Below are 25,273 nucleotides of genomic sequence, written 5' to 3' on the forward strand. Positions count from 1 at the left end.
AATGCCAGTAGAAATTAATAGCTTGAGGAATCAATTATAGTTGTCTTCCTGTTTTTAGTTTAAATGACAACTTCAGTAAGAGTGTAATAATATTAAATATTGGACAAAACATTTTTTTTATAAAAATAAAAACTGAATGTTTGAGAATATTTGTTTGCACAGTTTGCTAAACAGTTTGCACTAAATTCAGTCTTGGCAGCACTATTCAGTCTTGGCAGCACTATAGTGAAACTGAACCACAAGCAAGCCCATAACATCATTAACACCGAGTCTTCTAACCCTCATGCTTTTAGTGAAGAGACCACCAGATGTTCATCAGAGTTTTGCCATACAAACATTTTTCACTAATAAGAATGTTCATGTTAAATGAACCTTGCATGATCCTTGTTAAAAGATACATGCCTTTTGCATTCGTTGAGATAAATTCAAACTACTCGCATACCTTTCTAATTGACATGGATTCTGAAAACGCCAGTCATGAGAGAATACTATACTATCAGGGAATAGTGTGTTAGGCTATAAGAACAAATAACTACAGATGATAGATGAAGGAACTAAGTGTTCATGCTCTACTCACCTAGAATGGCAGAAAGATTTGATCAATACTGCTATAGCAAAATTTCACATACCATTTACAAACATTAGAGATATTTTATCAGCCTGACCAAGTGTTAAATTAAAAGTACATGATCTTTGCATTAACAGAAATAAATTAGAACTATTTACATACCTTTTCAATTGAAATAGGTTTTGAAAAGGCCGGTCATAAGAGAACAGCATCCTTGATAAGGGCACTTGCTCTTGTATGATGGGTTATTGTCCACTCGATCTTTCTCATCTTGTCCACAATGGTCACAAAAAATCAGGTGTCCACAAGGAAGGGCAACTTCCGTAGCCTGAAAGCAGGTCATTTAATAACTGTAGTATCTATATGTATATTTTTCAAAGCTTGCGTGTCTGTATTTCTGTGTCTGTGTTTGTCCAGCTATAGCTATTAAAATCTTGAAATTAAAATTTGCATTTTGATGGATTTGAACTCACAGAGATTGCAACCGCAAGTTTTAACTCCATGCGCTCTACCAATGAGAAGTATACCACTGATAAGGCGTATTGATCAAAGACTTATCATATACCGTATAGCGTATGCATTTGCTAAATGATGTATTATTTGTAACTCTATGAAGCACAATAATTTTTCATGTTTTTTTGAACTTCTATTTACAGTTTTACATAAGGTTAAACTGCTATATCGCAGTCAAGGCCAATTATATTCATGCAGACAATTGTATTATCTCCGCAGGAAGAGCCTCGACATTCTCACACCGTTTGGTCAGACAAAGACAGTGCGATATCTCATTTTTACATTTGTACCAGTATCGAAAAGTACCAGTATCGTCTTATTCGAAGTTTTGATGGATAGCTTCTGGTGGAACAGTAACCTTTTTTATACACACACTTCTATGCAAGAATTGTCATTATTAATTCAACATAATCAGAATCTTTACTTTATTTTCTTAGTTCGTGTTAATTGTATCATTACCGAATCATCTTTTATTGTAATCGTAGCAAAACAGACTTAATTTAGTATTACAGTGCACCCTCGAGATACGATGTTAATCCATTCCAAAGTCGGCATCGTATGGTGAAAAAATCGTATGTCGAGGTATAGAAATCATTGTAATTATACAATGGAAAAATGCAAGGTAAAAATCTTCCAAAATTTTATAAAAATGTGGTACATATTGAAAATTAGTAACAAAATAGTATGTTAATTTATGTTTTAGTATGTATTTTGAATTAGTTTACTGAATTTAAACTTGTTTTCACGAAATTTTATCCTTCACAATTTTCTGTCTTCACTTTCATTATAAACTTTAGCATGTCTGGTTGAAACCTTTTTAAACCAGAATTCAATAAGAAAGGCCGAGCAATGCAGTTATCGAAAGCAGCCTTTCACACATCTGACCATTTAATGGCTACCAAAAAGAAAAATGAAATTTTATTTACTATAATACAGGACGTACATACCTTTGGAGTAACGTGACTTTAGCTGGTACATGTAGCGAATAAATCAAAGCGGAGGTAAAAACGTATCAATGTTAATTATGTTGCTGTACACTTGAAGGTTAATTTAATACGTAATGAAATTGAATTTTTGGCAGGCGAAAGAAAGTTGTCTAGTCCTGTCCAAATTTTCTTCTGATTTAAAAGAAAAAATGCTGGTGCAATGCAGAAAACTGCTAGCTAACTAACGCTTGTAGAAGGATCCAGCGAAGGTGCTACAGTAGTTTTTATTGTATGAAATGTGCACAAGAATCAATGCAACCATACGTACAAAGTTGGTACGTATTTATACACTAGAGGACAAGGCTTTAACAAGTTTCAGAAAGTAATGTGAATGCATCAACTATCTTGAGTAGCTAGTTATATGAGTTACATACATACATACGATGAATTGTAATCACATAGGAGATAACAAGCCCATCTGCAAAGACATGGTTAAACAAGAAAATAAAACAAAATCAAAAAGAGACAAATAAATTGACGAAAATATGAAAATCATGCCACACAAGAGATAAATAATATATATATTGTACATGCATTGTTTTAATGTACCATTCCACATCAGTAAATTAAACACTTGAAACATTTCTGCCAATGTGGGAGTTTCCTGTATCTTCTACATCCTCGCCCTTACTAATTGGTTGCTCCTTTTGAATGCTGATCGCGTGCATGGCCTTCTAACTCCTTCAAATCTTCAGTCGTAAGCTTCTTCTTGTGCTTGCTTTAATGGAGTTCTTGTTTTAATAATAATTGCAAATGCTAATTGGTTGCAATCATATTCCTTGACAATGTTAATAATACGGGTGCCTTCTTCTTATTTACGACATCCAACTTTGTTGACATATAAATCATTTTGCCTTTGTTTTGTAACGTTTGTATCGGTCTCAGATTCCATAGCTAACGAATTAAATGTAGATACTTGTAGTTATATACGTATGCTGACTTAAAAATTTATAGTAAAAGATATAATAATGCTACAAATGAATATTTGCTCTCGCTTGTGTATTTCACACGAAATTTTCCACACGGAATGCTGACATGAGAGAAGTCGATCATCATGTCTCTTCTAAACGTTCTGAAAATGTTTTCGGCAAACTATATTTCGGTGTGTTTTTATTTCGACGTGCGTTATGAGCACACCGACCGCCAAATTTTAACTCGGCGAAACTTTTCTCACAATCGTATGGTGAAATAAAATTCATATAGCGAGGTGAAGATCACACAATATTTGACTTTGTAAGGTGAAAAAATCGTATATCAGGGTAATCGTCTCTCGAGGGTACACTGTACTTGCTAATTATGTCACATTTATATTTAAACCCTTTTATAGCTGTTTTATTTTTTCTTGAATTTATTTGACTTGCACAAAACATTTTCCTCGTGATATGAAGTTTGATAGTTAGTTGTTTGACAAAGTTTGAAAACCTTTACAGTAGGTTTTATTTTCTCTCAATTTATTTTAGCTACACAAAACATTTTTCTCATGGTATGCAGTTTGAAAGTTAGAATGGTAAATGTTGTTATGTATTAAATACAAATCAATTTTCTGTCCAAAGACATTTTTATTACCCGGGCAATGCCGGGTAGTCCAGCTAGCTTAAGTATAAAAGAAGAGTTGTCTACTAGATTTACCATGCCAGTAGAGGGCAACTCCTGATGGTTGTTTTGTTCATAAAAAACCAACAATGAGTGCTTGGTTCTCAACAATAATTACTTTTGGAAACAAATAAAACAAAACCATTGCAAAAGACATGTTCTATTAACTTACATTTACGGTCTGTCTCCTCCAGTTAAAACAGTTGAAACAGGCGCCTAGAGGGCGGGTCAGTTCTACACCATCAGTCTGCATTCGTCTGAGCATTTGCTGGTCTAAAGATAAGTATAGCTCAAGGAGCATGCAAATATGCAAATAATTCAAATTAGAAGAACATGTTAGGGCCACTAAAGACATGGAGAGAAGATATTGCTAGTTACAGTAACATGGTGGTCACCACTGTGACTAGGAGAGAGGAGAGAAGATAATACCGGCTACACCTACATAGTAAGACTCCTTCCTACAATTTTAAGAATTCCTACATTCATAATAACGCTAAATGTCTAAGATAATTTCATTCTTACAAATATTTATAAGAAATAAATCGATATACCTGCATGGCAATCTAAAAATACTAATATTGTCATGTGAGGTTGTGACCTTGTCTCGAATGAAAAAGTGGCATCATGGAAATGAGGTGCAAAAATGAATGAGAATGGAGAATGGTGAAAACGCAGAGACAGTGAGAGAAAAAAAGAACTGTATACAATATATGAGAGTTGCCTAGCAAAAAATGGTGTCAGGAGCGGATACGAAGAGCTAGAGTGTTGTGTTCAGTGTATAGTGTTATGGCAAGAGCGGAATCTGTTGAAAGAAGGTGAAAGATCGAACTCACTCATGAAGATTTTTGTTGTTGGTATCATGCACATAGCCGCCCTGAATGGGGCGCCTCGCATGATATTTTGATGAGAAAGGGTGGCATCAGCAATCACCAACAAAACCAGTAAAAATATTAGTAGGTCAGAGATTGATATTGCAGCAGAGGAAGCCAGTAAACAACAAGGTAATGATACTGACAATAAAACAGAAAAGGTGTGTGGGCATAGAAACACATCAAGAAGCAGTAACTAGCACATGAGAAGTTGTGTTTTTCGTTGCAGAGAAGCAGGGGTCAAGGTTGCTTTGGCTGTGTAGGTGACCATTTGGCTAAGAATTGCTGGCAAGGCAATCGCGACGACTCAAAAGTGCTGAAAGCAAGTTGCTTTTTTGGGTGCATCCCCTCCCTATTAGAGAACATGTCCGAAAAATGACTAAGGAAAAGAGGCTTAAGGAAGAGCGTTTTGGTTAGCGTCAAGTTATTGGATAGGGATGAGTCTTTGTGGCTACCAGGAAGGAACACTTTCTTTAGATGCGTTCGAGGTGGAGATGAAGTGTGCAGATAGGGAGGTGAGTTTTAGAGTATATACTGGCACAGATGAGTCCATAGTGACTAAGATGACCGCAAGGAGATTAGGTGTGGTCTTGGAAAAATTTCACACTTTTACTAAGGCAGATAGACAGAAATAGGATGTTATAAGGAACATAAAGGTGCCTCTAGTTTTAAAAAGAGCTTCAACTGAAACTGTGCTGCATCTTTAGAGGGCGTATGAATAGCTTTTCAGCAAAACTGAAGGTACTGAATTATTGAGGTCACTAGTCCCACAGTACCGTGAAAACAATGGGACTAGTGACCGATGAGGTGAAAGATAGGCATCATCAGTTATTTGGTGAACTTTGTGTGCTCCCAGAAATGTTTAGTATCAACTTGAAGGGATTGTTATCTTATGTTTGAATGAACCTAAATGCTACTATGATGAATTAGAAAAGATGGAGAGGTTAGGGGTGATAGAGAAGATAGAAAAGCCCATTATTTGTTGGAGTTCAGAAATGGTGTTGGCCACTACAACAAATGGAAGAGTGTGGTTCTGCATAGATCTGACTCAATTGAATAAGAATTTCTTTAGAGAATGTTTTTCTCTGAATCATTTGAAAGATGTGCTAGCGTCGCTTGAGGGCTGTACAGCCTTCAGCAAAATGTATGCCATTTTAAGGCACTGACAGATGAAACTGGTTACAGCACCAAAGGAACTCAATGCTTTTATGAGATCATTTGGAATTTTAGCTGTTCCCGGGGTTTTATAAAAGACAGACAATGAAGATATTAGGTTAAGAGAAATGTGTCATCTGTATGATGAATGATGACAAGGTTGCAAAACGTATCATAAAGGAACATGATGGGCAACTTGGAATAATGTTGGTGAAGGTGGTTGGTGCAGGTACAAATGATATCAAATAAGGACAAGTGTGAGCTTGAGAAAAGGAGTGTGACATTTCTTGGTCATGAATTGAGTATGGAAGGTATTAGGGTGGACCCAGAAAAGGAGAGAACGATACACCGGCACCCAACAACATAAAAAGCTTTTAAAGGGTTTCGTTGATAGTAAATTATTTGAGCAGATATAGGTCCTTGATGTTCCTTTAAGGGAGTTAGAAAAAAATAATGATTGGTGTTGGAAAAAAAGCAGCAGTTTTTAAACTGTGAAAGCTGAGATAGCAAAGGTTCTGTTTGATGTTGTTCGGTGACAGATGCAAGCAAAGGTTACGCCAGTACGCATTCTGCAGCTGTGCGAGCAGCTACCGGCTGCCATTTTGCAGGCTCATGGCATCTGATAGCTTGTGCCTCAAAAAAAGAGATATAAACAAATAAAAAAAGGAGGCTTTGACATGGGCCTATGATATATTCCTATTTCTACCTGGTAGAGAGGCTTTTGAGATTGACAGGTCATAAAGAGTTGGTACCACCTCTAAGTAAGGATTTGCCTGACCTGACATTATGTGTTAAAAACTTCATAATGTGACTAACGAGATATTACTTTAAATTTTTTACACTCCATGTAGTAGGATATGTATAGCGGATCTTTTGTTGAGACTTCCTTGACAAGGATGTATTGGTCATGAGAGTTGAATGTCAGCTTTCATACATATAAGGGCAGTATACATGTCTCTGACAAGAGTGAAAGAATTTGCTAAACAGGATATGGAGTATCAGATGATTCTAGAAGGGATATATGGCACTTGGGCTATTACCCAAAAGACAAAGGTCCATAAAGTGAAGGAAATGAGTAGAAGTTTGTGTGAAGTAGAAGAGTTGATAGTGATGAATTGAAGGGTTATGTACCTAAAGTGATGTGCCAGGAGATTTTGGAAATATTGCATGAAGGGTATCTGGGTATTGAAAAAAACCGACCATAGGGCAAGAGATTAGACAAGTATTAATCAAGACTTTCGAGATCTAGAAGATAACTGTGATGCATGTATGCACTACCAAAGAATAAGCTATCTACCATTGGTTAATAGCAAGTTGACAAAAGGTCCGTGAGAAGTGTTAGGCGCTGTCTTGTTTGAGTTTGAAGGTATATGGTACACAGTTTTTATCGAGCATTTGTTGAGATAGATAGAGGTCATCCAAATGGCGAATCAAACATGGTCTTTGTTGGTGAATAAGTTGGTTTCAATATTGGCGCAATGTGGTTCTCATTTGTGTATTCAGTTGATTAATGGTCATTGTGATGTGTCGTAGGAGCTTATGGAGTAGTATAAAGCCAAGCATGTTACTAGCAGTTCCCACCACCACCACAGAAGTGGGATGGCTGAGAGGGTAATAGACTCTGAAATCTATGAGCAAAAAGGAGCCCGATAAACAGAAAGCTTTGTTGTCATATAAGACAATGTCATTGAAGAGTTTATGCAGGCTTGATGAACTGATGTATGAGCAAAAGTTGGCGTGGTTTGCCATGTTCTGGCATAAGTGCTATGAACTCATTTCAAGGTTTTTTGTGCTGGCAAGCAATTGAAGTTTAGACAAATAGATTGTGATAGAGGTCACAGGTCATGGGGGGCCGGAGCCCCTAATCTATTATAATCAAGTATGTAATGTTAGAATACAAGACCAGAAACAAGGGTATTGTCAAGTATGAGGCCGACCAACCAGGTAGTTATTGGGTGAAAAATAATGGAAGATTACCGAGGTTGAGAGTTCATTTGAGGGAAAGATTCAGTTTTGGTATGAATGATGACACCGGAGTTATTGAGAACGGTAGAATGGGTGTTGTGGATGACACTGCATATGCTTTTAACGTGGAGAGTGCTTATGTGATTAGGCATAGCAAACGCGGTTCAGTAAGCAAAACACAGGATGGCAGCTATCACCAATACGATTTTCTGTTTTTAGGTGATAGTAGTTGAGAGGTGATAGCAATATAGATTGAGATTGATAGGTGATAGAGAGGTGAATCCGATTGTAAAATTAAATATTCTGAGATGGACAGCAAAGGGATTTGATTGGTTAGTGTCAGATTATGAGACTGATAGCTATGGAGAGTCAGGTGACCTAAATCGGTAATAGTATTGTCAGGTACCTGATGGTAGAGGGTGCCACAGTTGCTTGCCTAAGGGTTACTACACTGAAAGGTATGATGAATACCCTGAGGAGAACCACAGGTTTTAGGTTGTTAGTGTGCGAGATTCCAGATCTTTATGATCACAGCTCTCACTTGATAGTGTTGTGATAGTGATAGTGCTCTCACAATCAAGTGTTGGGTCTTCTTATATAAGGAAGACCTTCATGAAGCTAGTTTCTTGGACGGTGTTATACTATGCTTGATTCATCAAATGAGAGATAACTCGCAGCACCAGTGGCAGATTATATTGCGACTAAAAAGATGTGTAAATATGCCAATTGAGTGCAAAGGGGAGGGGAAATTTTACCTTTATTTAGGAGACTGATTGAAAAAAAGCCTCTATTGGGAGGCCATCCTTCAACTTTGAGAGACGAAGAGCGATGGCCCATCCTAGGCTGCAGTTAACTAGTGAAATGCGCACTATTTTGTCATCTTCCCTTTAGAAAAGACTGAAGGCGCCTCAAGGAAAAGCGTTAGTGGTAGTTGAGAATGATAAAAATGTGCAGTGTAGTAGTAGAAAGAACAAAGATGAAGACGCCGAGCAAAGCATAGTAGTTGCCAGGGAAGACACAGGTACGAAGAAGGAAAGTGGTGAACATGGAGGCAACCTTCAAATTTACGTAGCGAAGGTAGACATTCAAATCAGAGATAGAAAGATAAAGTGATTACAGCAGTGTATTAAGACATTGTTGGATTCTTTGGTGCACACGAAAAAGGTAATGCAGTGCAAAGCGAGGGCTGAGATGGAAGAGCATGAAGATGCAATTAGGGCCAGGATTGAGAGACAGTTGAAAAGGGAGCTGGTAAAAAGGGAGGGATAAAGAGGTTAAGCCAAGAAGAGAGAAAGTATGCAGAGAGTTGAGAAAAAAGAGTAAGACTGGAAGAAGGTTCAAGAGAGAGAGGCCCATAATAATGGAATAATGTGAATAATGGAATAACGTGGGAGTGAGGAGAGTTTGTTTAGCTCTATACTCATATCGCTATTTTTTATACCATCTGACTTTAAGATTTTATTTACAATGTCAAAGGGCCCAGACAAATAGTGAAAGAATTTTATTAATTATGTCAAAGGGCCAAGGTTGATAGTGAATGAACACTTTATTAACAATAATAGAAGACAGAAAGTGATAAATAGTAGGTGGATGGAGTGTAAACGAAGAGGGACTGATACAAAGTGAAGGTGATAAAAAGGGAAAGATAGAGAAGGGGAGATGTTGTGGAAAGTTTTGACCTTGACACAGAGAAGGGGGTATCACATGAAGCACGGAAAGAAAGCGCGAGAAACAAATGAGGGCTGGAGACTGATGAGACAGCAGGAAGATAGCATGATAGAAAAAGGTCTATCTATATAGAAATCTAAATTTTTGTTTGTTTGTCAAATGTTTGGTTACATCCACAAAATACACTAACTTATTTTTCGGACTATTAGCCACTACTTTTTTCAAATGTTTTGAGCCATGCAGCTTATTAAGAGGCTGCGGCTATTCTGTGATTTTTTCTTTCACCGCTATGGTCGCACTAACCAGAATCTCCGGTTAGCGCATCTCTAGCGGTGAAAGAAAAAACGAAACAGTGCTAAACGGTATTGTTCCATTAGTCACTGGGTGAAAAAGCGGTGGTTAATACGGCACTGTTCCGTTTTAACCAGCAAAGTTGCTGCAGTGTTAAAAAACACTGTAATGAGTTATGCGGTCTATACAAAAGGTGCGGCCTATGTATTGTTTTATTTTCGACTTTGTCTTCAATTGTTTTTTTACCTACATACTATTTTGAGAAATGAACACTAAAAGTGTTAAAAATAACTGAATTTGTACTGCTAGGAACGTAACATTTTCAAAAAGTCAAAAAAACTTTGAAAAGTTTAACACAATGACAAGAGAGAGAATTAACATCTACTAACTTGTGCTAATGTTTAATTCATGAGTAGATCTGTTGGTGAGAGTATTATGTGATTAGGATGATTAAAACATTTTTATTCGCAAAAGATACAATAACATCACAAAAGGGAATAAATTTGGAACTTAAAAATGATATATAACTTCATTATATTGACGTTGACATTATTGGGCTTATTGAGTCCTAAATTTCAAATGTATGAAAAATTATGGGGTGACTCAACACTTCTCCACGTGACTACATCACCATAATATGCTACTAGCTCAAAGGACGAGTTGTCAAAGGTTACAAACAAAATTAACTAGTCAATGAACTATTGTGAAATGATGACAGCTGAGAATATTTTGTTGAAGGTCATTGGTGCTGATCCTGGAATCATAGCAAATAAAGCGTGCCAATTCATTGAGTAGATTTCCTTTTGATATAAACAATATTTGTTGTCCCAGACTTGGCAACAACGAAATCCTTGCATGATTGCCAAGTCTAGGTTAAAAATAAACTGGACGCTTTGAGAAATCTTTCATACATTCATTATTGTCAAGCATGCTAGTAGAAACCAAACAATTGTTCCATTTTATGGCAAGTTTGCTTCATGGCCTAGCGGTATGAAGCTTTAGCATGATGATGCCAAGACCATGTCGCTACGGAATGTAAAGGTCGTTTTGAAAATGACTGCCCTGAGCAGAACTGTGGAGTTGTTTGTTCTCCTTTATTTGAAATGAAATGCGAAGAAGACTCACAATCGCAGAGCATCTGTGTCAAAAATATTTTCAAATGCTGAAAGATACATGGTCAATTTAATTCTGTTTAGGGAACTGCCGAATGAAAACAGAGAACATTTTTTCAAGTAGGTACATGTAAGATGTGGAGGCATTTATTAAAACATTTCAGTTCGAGTCGTATTTGACCAGGGTTATAACAAGGAATCATGAAAGCTCAATAAATAAACAAACTGCTTGCTTTCCTGACAACAAATCTAAAAATCGTATCAATAGTTGTGTCCAAATGGAATGATTATACCACACAAAAGCCTTAGAAGTTAAAAGGCTTGAGGCTTAATGGTATCATTCATCCAATTGTTGGATCATCATGTTGGATTGGATTGTTGTTCATCTAATTGCTTTACCATTCAAAAACCAATCAAAAATTTTACTAAGATTTGCAATGACATCGTTTACAGGATGCCTTAGATGTTTCAATGATGATCAGGAGTCATTCACCAAAAGCTCAACTTTTAATGTAATGACATTTAATTCATTGCGCCATGATATGATTACTTGAATTATGCATTGGCTGGACACACACAGAAAAAGACAAACATCTTCCTTTTAATGTTAGAAAGGTAAATGTTGTATATATTGATTAAAAATAAGTTTTCTATGCAAAATCTTTTCTATTGCTCGCGCAACACCAGGCATTCACCACGCATACATTATATACGCGTGAGTTGCACAACAATACAATTATCACCAGGCATACATTATATATACGTGAGTTGCACAACAATACAATTATCACCAGGCATACATTATATACACGTGAGTTGCACAACAATACAATTATCACCAGGCATACATTATATATACGTGAGTTGCACAACAATACAATTGTCACCACGCATACATTATATACACGTGAGTTGCACAACAGTACAATTATCACCAGGCATACATTATATATACGTGAGTTGCACAACAATACAATTATCACCAGGCATACATTATATACACGTGAGTTGCACAACAATACAATTGTCACCACGCATACATTATATATACGTGAGTTGCACAACAATACAATTGTCACCACGCATACATTATATATACGTGAGTTGCACAACAATACAATTATCACCAGGCATACATTATATATACGTGAGTTGCACAACAATACAATTGTCACCACGCATACATTATATACACGTGAGTTGCACAACAATACAATTATCACCACGCATACATTATATACACGTGAGTTGCACAACAATACAATTATCACCAGGCATACATTATATATACGTGAGTTGCACAACAATACAATTGTTACCACGCATACATTATATATACGTGAGTTGCACAACAATACAATTATCACCAGGCATACATTATATATACGTGAGTTGCACAACAATACAATTGTCACCACGCATACATTATATACACGTGAGTTGCACAACAATACAATTATCACCAGGCATACATTATATATACGTGAGTTGCACAACAATACAATTATCACCAGGCATACATTATATACACGTGAGTTGCACAACAATACAATTGTCACCACGCATACATTATATATACGTGAGTTGCACAACAATACAATTGTCACCACGCATACATTATATATACGTGAGTTGCACAACAATACAATTATCACCAGGCATACATTATATATACGTGAGTTGCACAACAATACAATTGTCACCACGCATACATTATATACACGTGAGTTGCACAACAATACAATTATCACCAGGCATACATTATATATACGTGAGTTGCACAACAATACAATTGTTACCACGCATACATTATATATACGTGAGTTGCACAACAATACAATTGTCACCACGCATACATTATATATACGTGAGTTGCACAACAATACAATTATCACCAGGCATACATTATATATACGTGAGTTGCACAACAATACAATTATCACCAGGCATACATTATATACACGTGAGTTGCACAACAATACAATTGTCACCACGCATACATTATATATACGTGAGTTGCACAACAATACAATTGTCACCACGCATACATTATATATACGTGAGTTGCACAACAATACAATTATCACCAGGCATACATTATATATACGTGAGTTGCACAACAATACAATTGTCACCACGCATACATTATATACACGTGAGTTGCACAACAATACAATTATCACCAGGCATACATTATATATACGTGAGTTGCACAACAATACAATTATCACCACGCATACATTATATACACGTGAGTTGTACAACAATACAATTATCACCAGGCATACATTATATATACGTGAGTTGCACAACAATACAATTGTCACCACGCATACATTATATATACGTGAGTTGCACAACAATACAATTGTCACCACGCATACATTATATACACGTGAGTTGCACAACAATACAATTATCACCACGCATACGTTATATATACGTGAGTTGCACAACAATACAATTGTCACCACGCATACATTATATACACGTGAGTTGCACAACAATACAATTATCACCAGGCATACATTATATATACGTGAGTTGCACAACAATACAATTGTCACCACGCATACATTATATACACGTGAGTTGCACAACAATACAATTATCACCAGGCATACATTATATATACGTGAGTTGCACAACAATACAATTATCACCACGCATACGTTATATATACGTGAGTTGCACAACAATACAATTGTCACCACGCATACATTATATACACGTGAGTTGCACAACAATACAATTGTCACCACGCATACATTATATATACGTGAGTTGCACATCAATACAATTGTCACCACGCATATTCCTTTGCTTTAATCTTCTAACTTACCCTAGGACACTTATGTATTCTCGTCATCTAACTTTGGCGTTTTCTCGGAGTCATCCTCTCGCAAAAATTTCCTGAGCAAAACTAAACTATCATAACGAACGAGCGAAAACGCGAAATTAAATAGTTTTTTCATTGATATCCACAATAAAATTGTCATATAGAGGGACCTAGACGTCATTGATAGTCCAAGAAACAATTGGCAGCAAGCGATCAAATTGAATTATCGATCTCGCCTACACATTTCTACCTGCAGTTTACGAATACAAACTAGTCCAAAATTGAAATTTTTTTCTTACTAGCAAACTAGATCTGAGGAATTTAATCTGTTTGTTTCACTGCATTTATTTTCACATCCCTATGTTTTCGCAATCATCAGAGCCACAAAATTGAGTTGCAGTTGAATTTTACTCTCTGTGCTACTCACGAAACTAAATACTAGCGAAATAAAAATGTCTTAGGGCACCCAATTCCAACATGATCAATGACTAGTAGACTTACCTCCATTCATTACTCTAGCCATGCCTTCTTGGGGGCTAATCTCCACCTGTGAAATGAACAGATTAAGAATGTGTGAATTGAGATCAACAAAGAGTTTAACGCAGCAATTTTTCAAAAAATAGTTAGATAAAACTGTAGCACAATAGGGAAACACATTGTGGGGTCATGTAGCACAATAGGGAAACACATTGTGGGGTCATGTAGCACAATTGGGAAACACATTGTGGGGTCATGTAGCACAATAGGGAAACACATTGTGGGGTCATGTAGCACAATAGGGAAACACATTGTGGGGTCATGTAGCACAATAGGGAAACACATTGTGGGGTCATGTAGCACAATTGGGAAACACATTGTGGGGTCATGTAGCACAATAGGGAAACACATTGTGGGGTTATGTAGCACAATAGGGAAACACATTGTGGGGTCATGTCCACCGCAATAAAAACCAGCTTTATTTTTTACAACATTTTAAAGAAAGAATGAAGCAAAGGCTTGAATTATTTGTCTGGTTACATCTAGAAAACAGTCTGTTTTCTAGATGTAACAATGTTTTCAATGATTATACAATATACAATACAGAAACCTTAGAGGAGTTAAAATGTTTGGAGCTTTTAATGGTACCATTCATCAAATTGATGAAATTTTCCGCTTTACCATGCAAAAACCAATCAAAGGTTTTTACTAGGGTTTCCAATGAAATCGTTTACAGGATGCCTTCCAAAGTACCCAGATGCCCCGATGTTCCAAAGTATTGAGAGCCATTCACCAAAAGCTCAATATTTAATGCAATGACATTTAATTCATAGCATCTTGATATTATTAGTGGGATAATTATAACATTTCATGATAAATTTTGTTGCAAAATCAGAGCATGTACAGAAATATTATAACTTTCTCCATCATTAAAACTTCCATGAACTGATTGCTCAGGATTTGACACTATACCAAGTATTGAATACTTTGGATTTGTCAACACATGACGTACTGGGCACACTGTGATTAGCTACCAACCAACCAATCAGAAACTAGAACCAAACACTCCAATTAATACAAATATATTAAGAAACCTTTACCTTGCCACCTATTTAGAATGTACTAGACACATTCTGTGATTAACTACATTGACTTTATAGATCCATCCATATGCTCAAATTAATAAAAATATTTTAAGAAACCTGTACATTGCACACTATTTAGACTTCTACTGTCGTAATATCTTGTGGTTCTCTCAATCAAATCATTAAATATAATAAACGTTTATCTACAAAGGAAGACATACAACAAGAATATTAGCATGTTTATAACTATTAGTGAATTGCATACCTCCATTCTCATATTCTCTTCCTCCTCAAGTTTGTAAATTGCTTCTACAAGATCTTTAGCGTTATCAAAAGCTCTTCCATTCCGATTGATAGCGAGGTCGACCAATCGTCTTTCATGACCCAGATTTACGCAAAGGTCATACATGGCTGTTAAATAAAGATGTATGCTGATAAATTCACTGATAAATAATTACACATCCAACAGGCTCCCAAACTGCACCAACTTGTTACCAGTATGTGATATTGTATCAACATGCGGCCATTGGCTGTGAAAACTACAATCGCTTAACTAATTGATCGATCACAAAAAATTTGTAAACTTCTGTTATAAGCATTTCAGTGCTGAAAGATGTGTATACGAAATCCTTCAGAAGTTGAGATATAATATGTAGACATTATTTTAAATACAGAAGAGTTCATTTTCCATTAACCCTGTCAAATTCTAGCAGCAATTCCATACCCTACAGGATGAAATTATTCGATGGATTTCGAAAACCCGTGAATAATTAGTTTCATTTTTAACGCAAGGGAGAATAACTACTACCTCAAATTAAAACTAGCTGCTAGGCAGAATTAGTAAACGTAGCTGAGTTCCAAACTCGTTTAAAATTATCGCCAGAGCTTTAAATTAAGCCCATTGCCAATGTATCACACTTCTTTACAAAATTATTCAAGGTTGTCACAAGTTATTCGGAATTTGGCATGACATCGTAATCGAAAAAATCTCTCCTGCAGTTTTTTACGTTGAAAAGAACTCATAACTTACCATAAGTTGTTAGTTCAATAAAGGCCTACAAATTGATGAATATTCGTGGAAACCTCTGGATGCAGCCAAAAATTTATAGCTTAGCCTGATCGACATAAATTTCTCAGCTAAATAGAAACCTAAACAGGTGGTATACGCACGTGAAGGTTTTACTCTATTGCTGGCTGCATTCACAGAATAATTTATTCATGGATGTGTTCATCCGCAAATAAATTAGTCCGCGAATATGCATGAAAAGACATCTTTCACAAAATTGAACTCCACGAATAATTTCATCCTATAGGGTATGTCAAATTCACGAGGCGCTTCTAGTTTTGTACAAATCGCCTCATATCAACCTCCACAGACAAGGTAAATGTAGACTTCTTTCCAGCTTTAATTGCCTGGAATAGATATCAGAAGAGCGTTAAAACTGTTTAAAATACCTGCCACATCAGAAACAACTGAACTCTTCTTTTTCTACAAATATTCTTTGAACCAACCCATTATTTTGCTTTCTGACTGCTTTTGACTACCTATACTACCTTTCATTAAATGTCAACATATAGAATTACTAGCTATGCTTCTCGGTGTTGCCCGGGTATTAAAAATCAGCTTATAAACAATAGGAAGTAATGAGAGTGACCTGCCATTTGCTATTAGCCTGGAACAATGTCAATGGAAATTTTGAGTAAGTTCACTAATGAGAGCTATTCGTCTCTGTGACGTTATGCAATCACCCTGCGTAGTACGCAAAACCGTTGGGTATTTGCTCCCATATAGTGACATATACCGGCTAGCGAAGATATCAATATCTGTGGCCCAATTGGTACGGCGTCGGACTGGTAAATGGGAGGGTTCGAGATTAAATCTTCTTTGGTATGGATTTTTATTCAAAGATCCTAATAATAGCTATAGCTGGACATACCGAAAACAAAGGATAAACTTTTAAAAAAATATATATAAATCGTAATTGTAGAGTAAGGGACTGCAATTGTAGAGTAAGGAACAACTTCCCACTAGACGGAAACTGCCTAACTACGAACATAATATACCAGGCCATAGTGACTAAAGAAGATACGGGCACCGAGAGCACCTACATAGGACTATGAACAACTGACTCCAAATCCAGAATTGGAAACCACAAGGCCTCTTTCATGCACAGTGACAAACAAAACAGCACAGAACTCAGTTAACACATCTGGGAACTTAAGAATGACAATACAAGCCAAAATATTAAATGGAAAATTATGCAGAAAGCTAAACCTTATTCAAACCAAACAAAGAAATGACATCTGTGCCTTACTGAAAAGTATCACATCGTTTGCAGGCCAGAAACAGCCACCTTGAACAAAAGAAATGAGATAAACAACACATGCTGAAACTCCAAGAAGTACCTTCTTAGCCAACACGATCCAGGCGGAAGCGGAGCTACAAACACCACCAGGAGAGGCAATTTCACTAGCCATTTAACAAAAAGTCACCTGAAGAGTGCACCAGCACGAAACAGACCTGTCGTGACCCTAGAGAAAAACATCAATCTGGAAGAAAGATAAGTAACATTAACCTATTCCAACACTATACACTAGTTATATATAGATTGTATATATTTATGTGGTAGTTAACCTCCTAGCCTACTTACTACAATACAGTTTATAAATAAGATAATCCTGCTGGAAACTGTAATTATGTCAACCTCTGTATAAAGTCCATAGTTCCAAATACATGACTGCAGGTAAGGTTCATAAACCCTCATGTGAGAGCAGAAGTCTACATTCGGCTCATCTGATTTACAGAATGTTCATAATGAGGTCTTTCTTGTAGCATGTCAGAAATTCATAAAAGGATGATTACACATGAGAAATAACCGCTGCACCAGCTCATAATTAAATATTTACCTTTTCGATCTGATACCTTCTGCTTGTGCTCTGTTACAGCCTTGTTTTGACGAGAGCACTAAAATACCACACAATTGCTTGATAAAAAGTACATATATGACCATACAGACCAAAACAGAAAACAACCTTGTTTTCAGACTCAGACAGCGTTAATGTTCAATATAAAAACTGTTGAATACTCTGATGGTCCAGCTGTGACCCACCAGTTGTAATCAGTGTAACCTCAGCCTATATTTTCCAGTTTTTTTTTATTCTCTCTGTATGCAAGACCTATTATAATCAACTACTGTGTATTATACTTAACGCAAGTTAAGTTTTATACTTTTTATACTTCATTATAAACTCCAACGACACCACAATAACAAGGTCAAGTACGCAGTAATCTATATATGTAAACCTCCGTGTTTGTAGTCTGTCCGTTGTTCAGCTGTCTTTCCTCTGTTCAGTTATAGTGATCAATTTTTGCGATATTGAAACCAAAGCTTACTAACAAACGTGTGTAACCACAAGACTATAAAGCGTTCTTATCACACCGATTGCTCTTACCATATACTGCCCATCCTTTGAGATTACATTCCTTTGATTCGAGTTACGATTAACGATTCGAGTAACATTCGAGTTACGAACAACGGTACATACGAACGTGTCTGCGCGTATGTCTGACGCTATTAGTGACGGTATTACCGATGTGTTAGCGGCGGAAAGAGGCACTACTCAGAAGCACCACCCAGCATCCACCTTCCTCTGCCCAGTTCATTGCAGTGCATAAGTGCGTGAACGTATCTCCAGCGCGCAGAGAACTTTATTTTTACTGTACGTATTGTAAAAGAATTTACCGGCCTTTACTTGGCACGATCTAGAATAATAAATAAAGAGAAGAGAGTGCACATGGTTGTTTCATTCAGCTTTTTATTAGCGAAGGAAATTTCACTAGCCGAGGAGCGTACGGCTATCTGCTCCGCTCAACTAAGTGAGCGTGCCCCTTTATATACAATAATATCAACCATTCCGGCTAACGGCAAGAACACCGGCTAACAAGGTGAATAAATAGGACCGCTAGCGCGTTGGTATGACAACAGTATAAGTAACGATAAATGATAGTGTTATGACGGGATATCAGATATAACAATAACATAACGAGTGAAACAATGATATAATAAAAGGACAACACATACAAAAAATAAGACAACAACGATAAGTGATAGCATAATGATTAAAACAATGATGTAATAAAAAGGAAAAAAACATACAATAAATAAGAAATGCAGTGTCATGGCCCGGCATCGACCACAGTATTCTCTCCCTTTTATTAAATATTGTGCTAGTACAAACCAATACAGGTTACTTATACAAGCCTTAAACATACTTATATAAACCTTCAATAAACTTATATAGGCCTTAAACATAAATTATAATACAAAATATAGCACTGAAGCAACTTACGAACAAATTCACCTTACGAACAATCGTTCGGAACGTAACTCGTTCGTAGGTTGGGTAGCATCTGTAATGAATACAGTGCGCTCTTGCATTACAATGTCTCGTTATAAGAATTTTTTGCCTTACTATATGGAACACGATGTTTTTTTCCGTCTTCACCATATGAAAACGAAAATTAATTGACTTTTCTGTCATATGATATCAACAAAAACTTTTCTCAAAATTAAAATTGGGCAGTAGGTGTACTATTTACGGGGAAATAACAAAAATTCCGATGTTATTCCGATATAAGTCCCATGACCACTGTGTACATTAAAGGTGCCCTTCGGTCTGAGACTAAACAGTTCAACTATTTTATATACTTTCCCAAATTTCAACTTACTTTCTTTCCATCTGCTGTTGTTCTGTGAACTTCATTCACATACGCTTCACCTTTGTTTTGAATCAGAAAGGGGCAGTCAGGAAACCATCTGAAATATAGAAAAAGAATATATAAAATATAGAATAATATATATTAGTCTACATATATATTATATACTTAACAAGTTGTTTACTTACCAGTGACTTTACAATTTGCAGTTGAGATTTTTATGACACAAATCGTATAAAACATTCACTTGTTGACATTGCTGATGCTTCACTTTGTTCAGATATTATTGATGTATTTTTCTATATTATAAATAGAATATACATATATAATAAATATGTAGAATAATATATATTATTCTATATTTTATATATTAATTTATAATATAAAAAATACATCAATAATATCTGAAAAAAGTGAAGCATCAGCAATGTCAACAAGTGAATGTTTCATACGATTTGTGTCATAAACATCTCAACTGCAAATTGTAAAGTCACTGGTAAGTAAACAACTCGTCTAGCAATGCATATTAAGACTGCCTATATAGCAATAGATAGCAAAATTATCTACCGTGTCATATAATATATACTAAAGGCAGCTACCTAGCAATAGATAGCAAAACTATCTATTAATAGAACTATATAGACTATCAATCAAACAGAAGATAAGGTTGATGTTTGTTAATTAAAATGTTTTTTTTACAATAAGACAGAGTCTCTGAATTGAAGAGAGAGTTAAAAAGATTAAAGACAGAGTAATGATGATACGAAGTGTGAAAAGTAACAGACTCATTCAAAGGTATATATTATTCATGTTAAGTGCATGTCTGTTATTATCCCATAGCAAGCGTTGATGTCTCTATATAATAACTATTATTCCTGAGGTTTATTTAATAATGGATAAAGAAAGCTCTTCACCTTGTATGGTTGAGACTTTGAAGGTTCATTATGATGTTACCATGAAATAAATAAAGCTTCTAAAGGATAAAGATTATAATACAATGCACCCTCAAAATACAACTTTAATCCGTTCCAGGGTTGGCACCGTATTGTGAAAAGTCCTATGGAAGGGTATACAAACCATAGTATTTATATAATGCAAACATCCCCTAGTATAGTTCATCAAAATTTTATATATGTACTGTACATATTAAAAATTAGAAACAAAATAGTTTTTTCACAATAAGACAGAGTCTCTGAGTTGAAGAGAGAGTTAAAAAGTTTAAAGACAGAGTAATGATGATACGAAGAGTAAGTAGGGTGTTAAATGTAACAGACTCATTCAACTGTATATATTATTCATGTTAAACATTAAAGATGACAAGTATATATGTGTGTTATTATTCCAGTATGCGTGTGTTAGTATCCCTAGAGTCAGGTCAGGTTGCTACCTGCTACCGGTATCATGTTAACCAGTACCACCCGTTGCATGGTCGAAAAACCAGCGACTAAACAGGTAACCCAACTCTCCATAAGAATGGGGTTTGAGCTGCTGCCTTGCAGAATGCTGCTGGTTACAAGCAAGGATTATAAGAGGCAACCCTAAACAAACACAGAGTCTGTGAGCACCCTATGGGAAGGGCAAATGAACCATAATCAACGGTCAACAGCCAGCTTGCTGCAGCCTTGATTCTGTACTTAGGGGTGTCCACCTTGCGTGTCTGTATTTCTGCGTCTGTGTTTGTCCACCTATAGCTATTAAAATCTTGGAATTAAAATCTTGCATCGTGCTGGATTTGAACTCACAAGGATTGCAACCACTGGTTTGTAATCCATTGTTCTGACCACGAGCCTATGCAGGCTCTTACAATTCATAGCTTTAACTATATACACCCTTTTCCAGATTTCACACGCTAAATGACGTATTAACTGAAACTCTATGAAATCTACAACTCTATGAACACGGTGGTTTTTCATGTTTTCGTGAACTTATATTTTCGGGTTTTTGTAAGGGTCAATTGTTAAATCGCGGTCAAGGGCAACACTTTTCAAGCGGACAATTACCCAGAAGAACTTACAAGAGCAGAGTGGTGATCACTACCAACCTGCGTATACAACATAGTGAGAGCTACATATCCTAGGACCAAAGATGAAAAGTAATATCCAGATATAATACATACATATTCTGAGTTAACTGAGGTAGCGTAATTTTTGCCATTATATGAACTTAAACTATGTGAGTGGCCAGGAATAAGATGGTTGTTTTTCATGAAAGCTGTTTGCTGGGATAAAAATGTTATGGTTTGTAAAAATTATATAATAAAATAATAATGTTAAAGATAGTGCAAAATGCAATTTGCAGAACATATTGAATATCACCGTTGCCACCTATGCCAAAATCTTGTCTGATTGATAGGTTTATGAAGTGTAATCAGAGAGCTGTATATGCAGGTACTCTTGCACAGCTCGACTATATTTCAACGTACAAAATACTAAAAGCTTGAAAAATTTTCTGCTTCACACTACTGAAAGAAAATGTTTCCATACCCCTCAATACAATTTTTTCCCTGTACGATGCCAACCCTGGAACGGATTAAAGTCACATCCTGAGGGTGTATACATGATTTTGGGAAAGTCTGGGCAGATCATTTTTTAGCGTTTTCACAGCGAAAATGTTTTGTCGATTTTAATCTTAAAACATCTTAGCAGTCAGGCCACATCAAACATCAAAAACAATCGCAAATGATAAAATAATACCTTACTAAATAATAAATACTAAAATAAATAATACTTTCTGATAGTCAACTAAAATTGGTTGCACCTACATCTTTAAGTATATTGCTATAATTATCCCATAACAAGCATTGAATTATATACATGTATATATAATATATTTCACAAAGTTGCTCGTATGTGTATTCGTCGTTTTGATTGCCCAGTTATAGCTATTATTTTAGCATTGCGCCCACACGTTACGGATGCCTCTGTTTATATATATATTTCTCCAAGTTGGTGCGCCCATCCGTGTGTGTCTCTCCGGCTATAATGAAGGCTGATTATATTACCAATGCGGTTACACATTCCGATGCCCTGTGTTTCTGTTAAGAAATATTTTTTGTAAGGTTCAATCAATATATCTGGGGTCAAGACCAATTCTTCTCACACTGACAAATGTGATGTATTCGTGAGAAAAGCCTCGACATTCTCTCTCCTTTCGGTCACAGTCCGATATCTCATTTTTACATTTGTACCAGTATCAAGAGATAATAGTATGGCTGTATTTAAAGTTTTGATGGATATTTTCTGGTGGAACAATAACCTTTTTTAAATACACACTTCTATCTAAGAACTGTTATTATTAATTCAACATGTTCAGGATTTTTAACTCAGTATTGTTTTCTCAGCTCGAAATAATTGTATCATTACCGAATCATCATTTATTTTAATCGTAGCAAAACCGGCTTAATTTAGCTATTACTTGCTATTTCGTATTTATATCTAAACCCTTTCAATTACGCAAAACACTTTTCTCATGATATGTAGTTTGAAAGTCAGAATGGCAAATGCTGTTATATATTAATACAAATGAGTTTTCTGTCCAAAGGCGTTTTTATTATAACCCGGGCAATGCTGGGTAGCACAGCTAGTATATATACTTCTCAGTCTGTGTATTCGTTCATCGTTGTGTATGTCCGTCGATAGCTATTAAAATCTTAGAATAAAGAATCCATACCGCAGAAGATTTGATGTCGAACCCTCTCTTTTGCCAGTCTGGCGCTTTGCCAATTCAGCTACGCGATATTGATAGATTCGCTAGGCAATGTATGTCGCTATATGGAAGCAAATATGCTACTGCTTTCCATCACTACTACACACTGTGATGGCGTAACGCCATGGAGACCGGTAGCTCTTATTAGTAATATTACTTGAATCATCCATTGGCAGTGTGCCGGGCTAATAGCAAGTGGCAGGCTACTTTCATTACATCTCATTGTTTATAAGCAGATTTTCTAAACCCGGGCAACGTCAGGTAGCACAGCTAGTGTCTCGATATAAAAACTATGAGAATACACAATGTAATACTGAATGTAATACCTTGCGTGTTCCTGCCACGGGTCATCCCCGACAGCCCAATTTTGGAGTTCACCAGCGCAGAAGCTACACCTGACCTGATCACCAAACCCGGTGTAGTAGAAACCTACAACAGGTAACTAAATTACAAGACTATTTTACCAGAGAGCCATAAGATTACAAATTATGGTCTGTTACTTCCCTTCCATCATAGGCAATAATAATAATAACCTGTACCTCTACCCTCTCCTATGACTAGACCTGTATCTAACATTGCTATACAAAGTCTAGTGAGTTGATGCTGTGGTCTGTTTGTCCATCTTACTTGTTATTCCTATTTATAGCATCAGTATTTACTATGATAAACATCAGGTCATTATTTTTAACGTTCACAGTTAGTTTATTACAGCATCAACTCAGAACAGTGTAACCTTTCTGGTTAAGTGCGATTTACTCAATTATAACATTCGGCAAAAGACTATAAAGTATTTTTTGCAGTTTAATGGAAACGATACGTTTTAAAGAAATAGTCAAGGATACCTCACCTATACCTAAACTGTGTCATACCTCATAATAAAAAGCAAGTTTAGACAAGACCTTACTCAAGGCTACAAAGATAAGAAATGTTGATTGTTAGGACTTGTGCCATTGGCCATAGTTCATGTGAAAATATACACTGTAAGTGATGATAACACTATGCTAAGAGTTCAATTGGCTAAACATATCACATATCTACTCTTGACACTGCAGGTCATATAATTAATCAAACATGGAATACTCTACAACTGAGAGAGAACAACTTATCATTTCATAAGTGTGTATTAGCTGAATCAGGAACTTCTAGAAACTTCTATTAATTATGTTACTATAATAAAGTTTTGAAAACATTGAAGGTCATACTTCAGACTCTGCAGTACTACTGTCCATGTAACATTTCTACTAAAAAATATGGCCTCAGATACTTGCTTACAAGGAAAGGGCAACTCTGATGCTACAGGGGATCATGTATAAAAGATTGGTTACTGAGTCATCTAAATAGCGGAAGGCTTTAAATTCGTAAAACAAAAAAATAATTAATTAATGTAGGGAGTACTTATACCAAAATCATGTAACAATAAAAGAAAAAATATATTAACACATTAAATAAATTAATGTGGGGTACTTTACAGTAAACAGCAGGATCACGGTATGATGAGTAGCCTTCATTAAACCAGCAACAGCTCAAACAATATACACAACTCATACCTGCTTCCCAAAGACTGCCAGCGGCTAAGGCATTAGAAGCTGGCCAGCGATCAAATGTATTGATTCTTGAGTCTATGGTTGAATACCTCATGATGACGGCGTTGTTGGTGTTGATGCCCAAAGCAATGCTGTTGGTAGTGACACTACCATCTCGATTCTTTTCCATCTCTGAAAAATGAGTTA

General features: G+C 36.1%; 1 protein-coding gene across 1 annotated transcript in view; it reads right to left on the bottom strand.

Annotated features, from left to right (window-relative positions):
- Positions 1-734: 734 nt before the first annotated feature.
- LOC137408812 (E3 ubiquitin-protein ligase XIAP-like) overlaps positions 735-25,273 on the bottom strand; it is a 173,930-nt gene continuing 149,391 nt past the window's right edge. The window contains exons 8-15 of the mRNA XM_068095397.1: positions 25,091-25,258; positions 23,870-23,972; positions 19,851-19,938; positions 18,029-18,086; positions 15,387-15,532; positions 14,061-14,106; positions 3,833-3,933; positions 735-896 (exon numbers count right to left, since the gene is read on the bottom strand). Of these exons, the coding sequence (XP_067951498.1) occupies positions 735-896; positions 3,833-3,933; positions 14,061-14,106; positions 15,387-15,532; positions 18,029-18,086; positions 19,851-19,938; positions 23,870-23,972; positions 25,091-25,258 (872 nt within the window). The remainder of the gene's footprint in view (positions 897-3,832; positions 3,934-14,060; positions 14,107-15,386; positions 15,533-18,028; positions 18,087-19,850; positions 19,939-23,869; positions 23,973-25,090; positions 25,259-25,273) is intronic.

This window comes from Watersipora subatra, chromosome 11, assembly GCF_963576615.1.
Source record: "Watersipora subatra chromosome 11, tzWatSuba1.1, whole genome shotgun sequence".
Classification (NCBI taxonomy): domain Eukaryota; kingdom Metazoa; phylum Bryozoa; class Gymnolaemata; order Cheilostomatida; family Watersiporidae; genus Watersipora; species Watersipora subatra.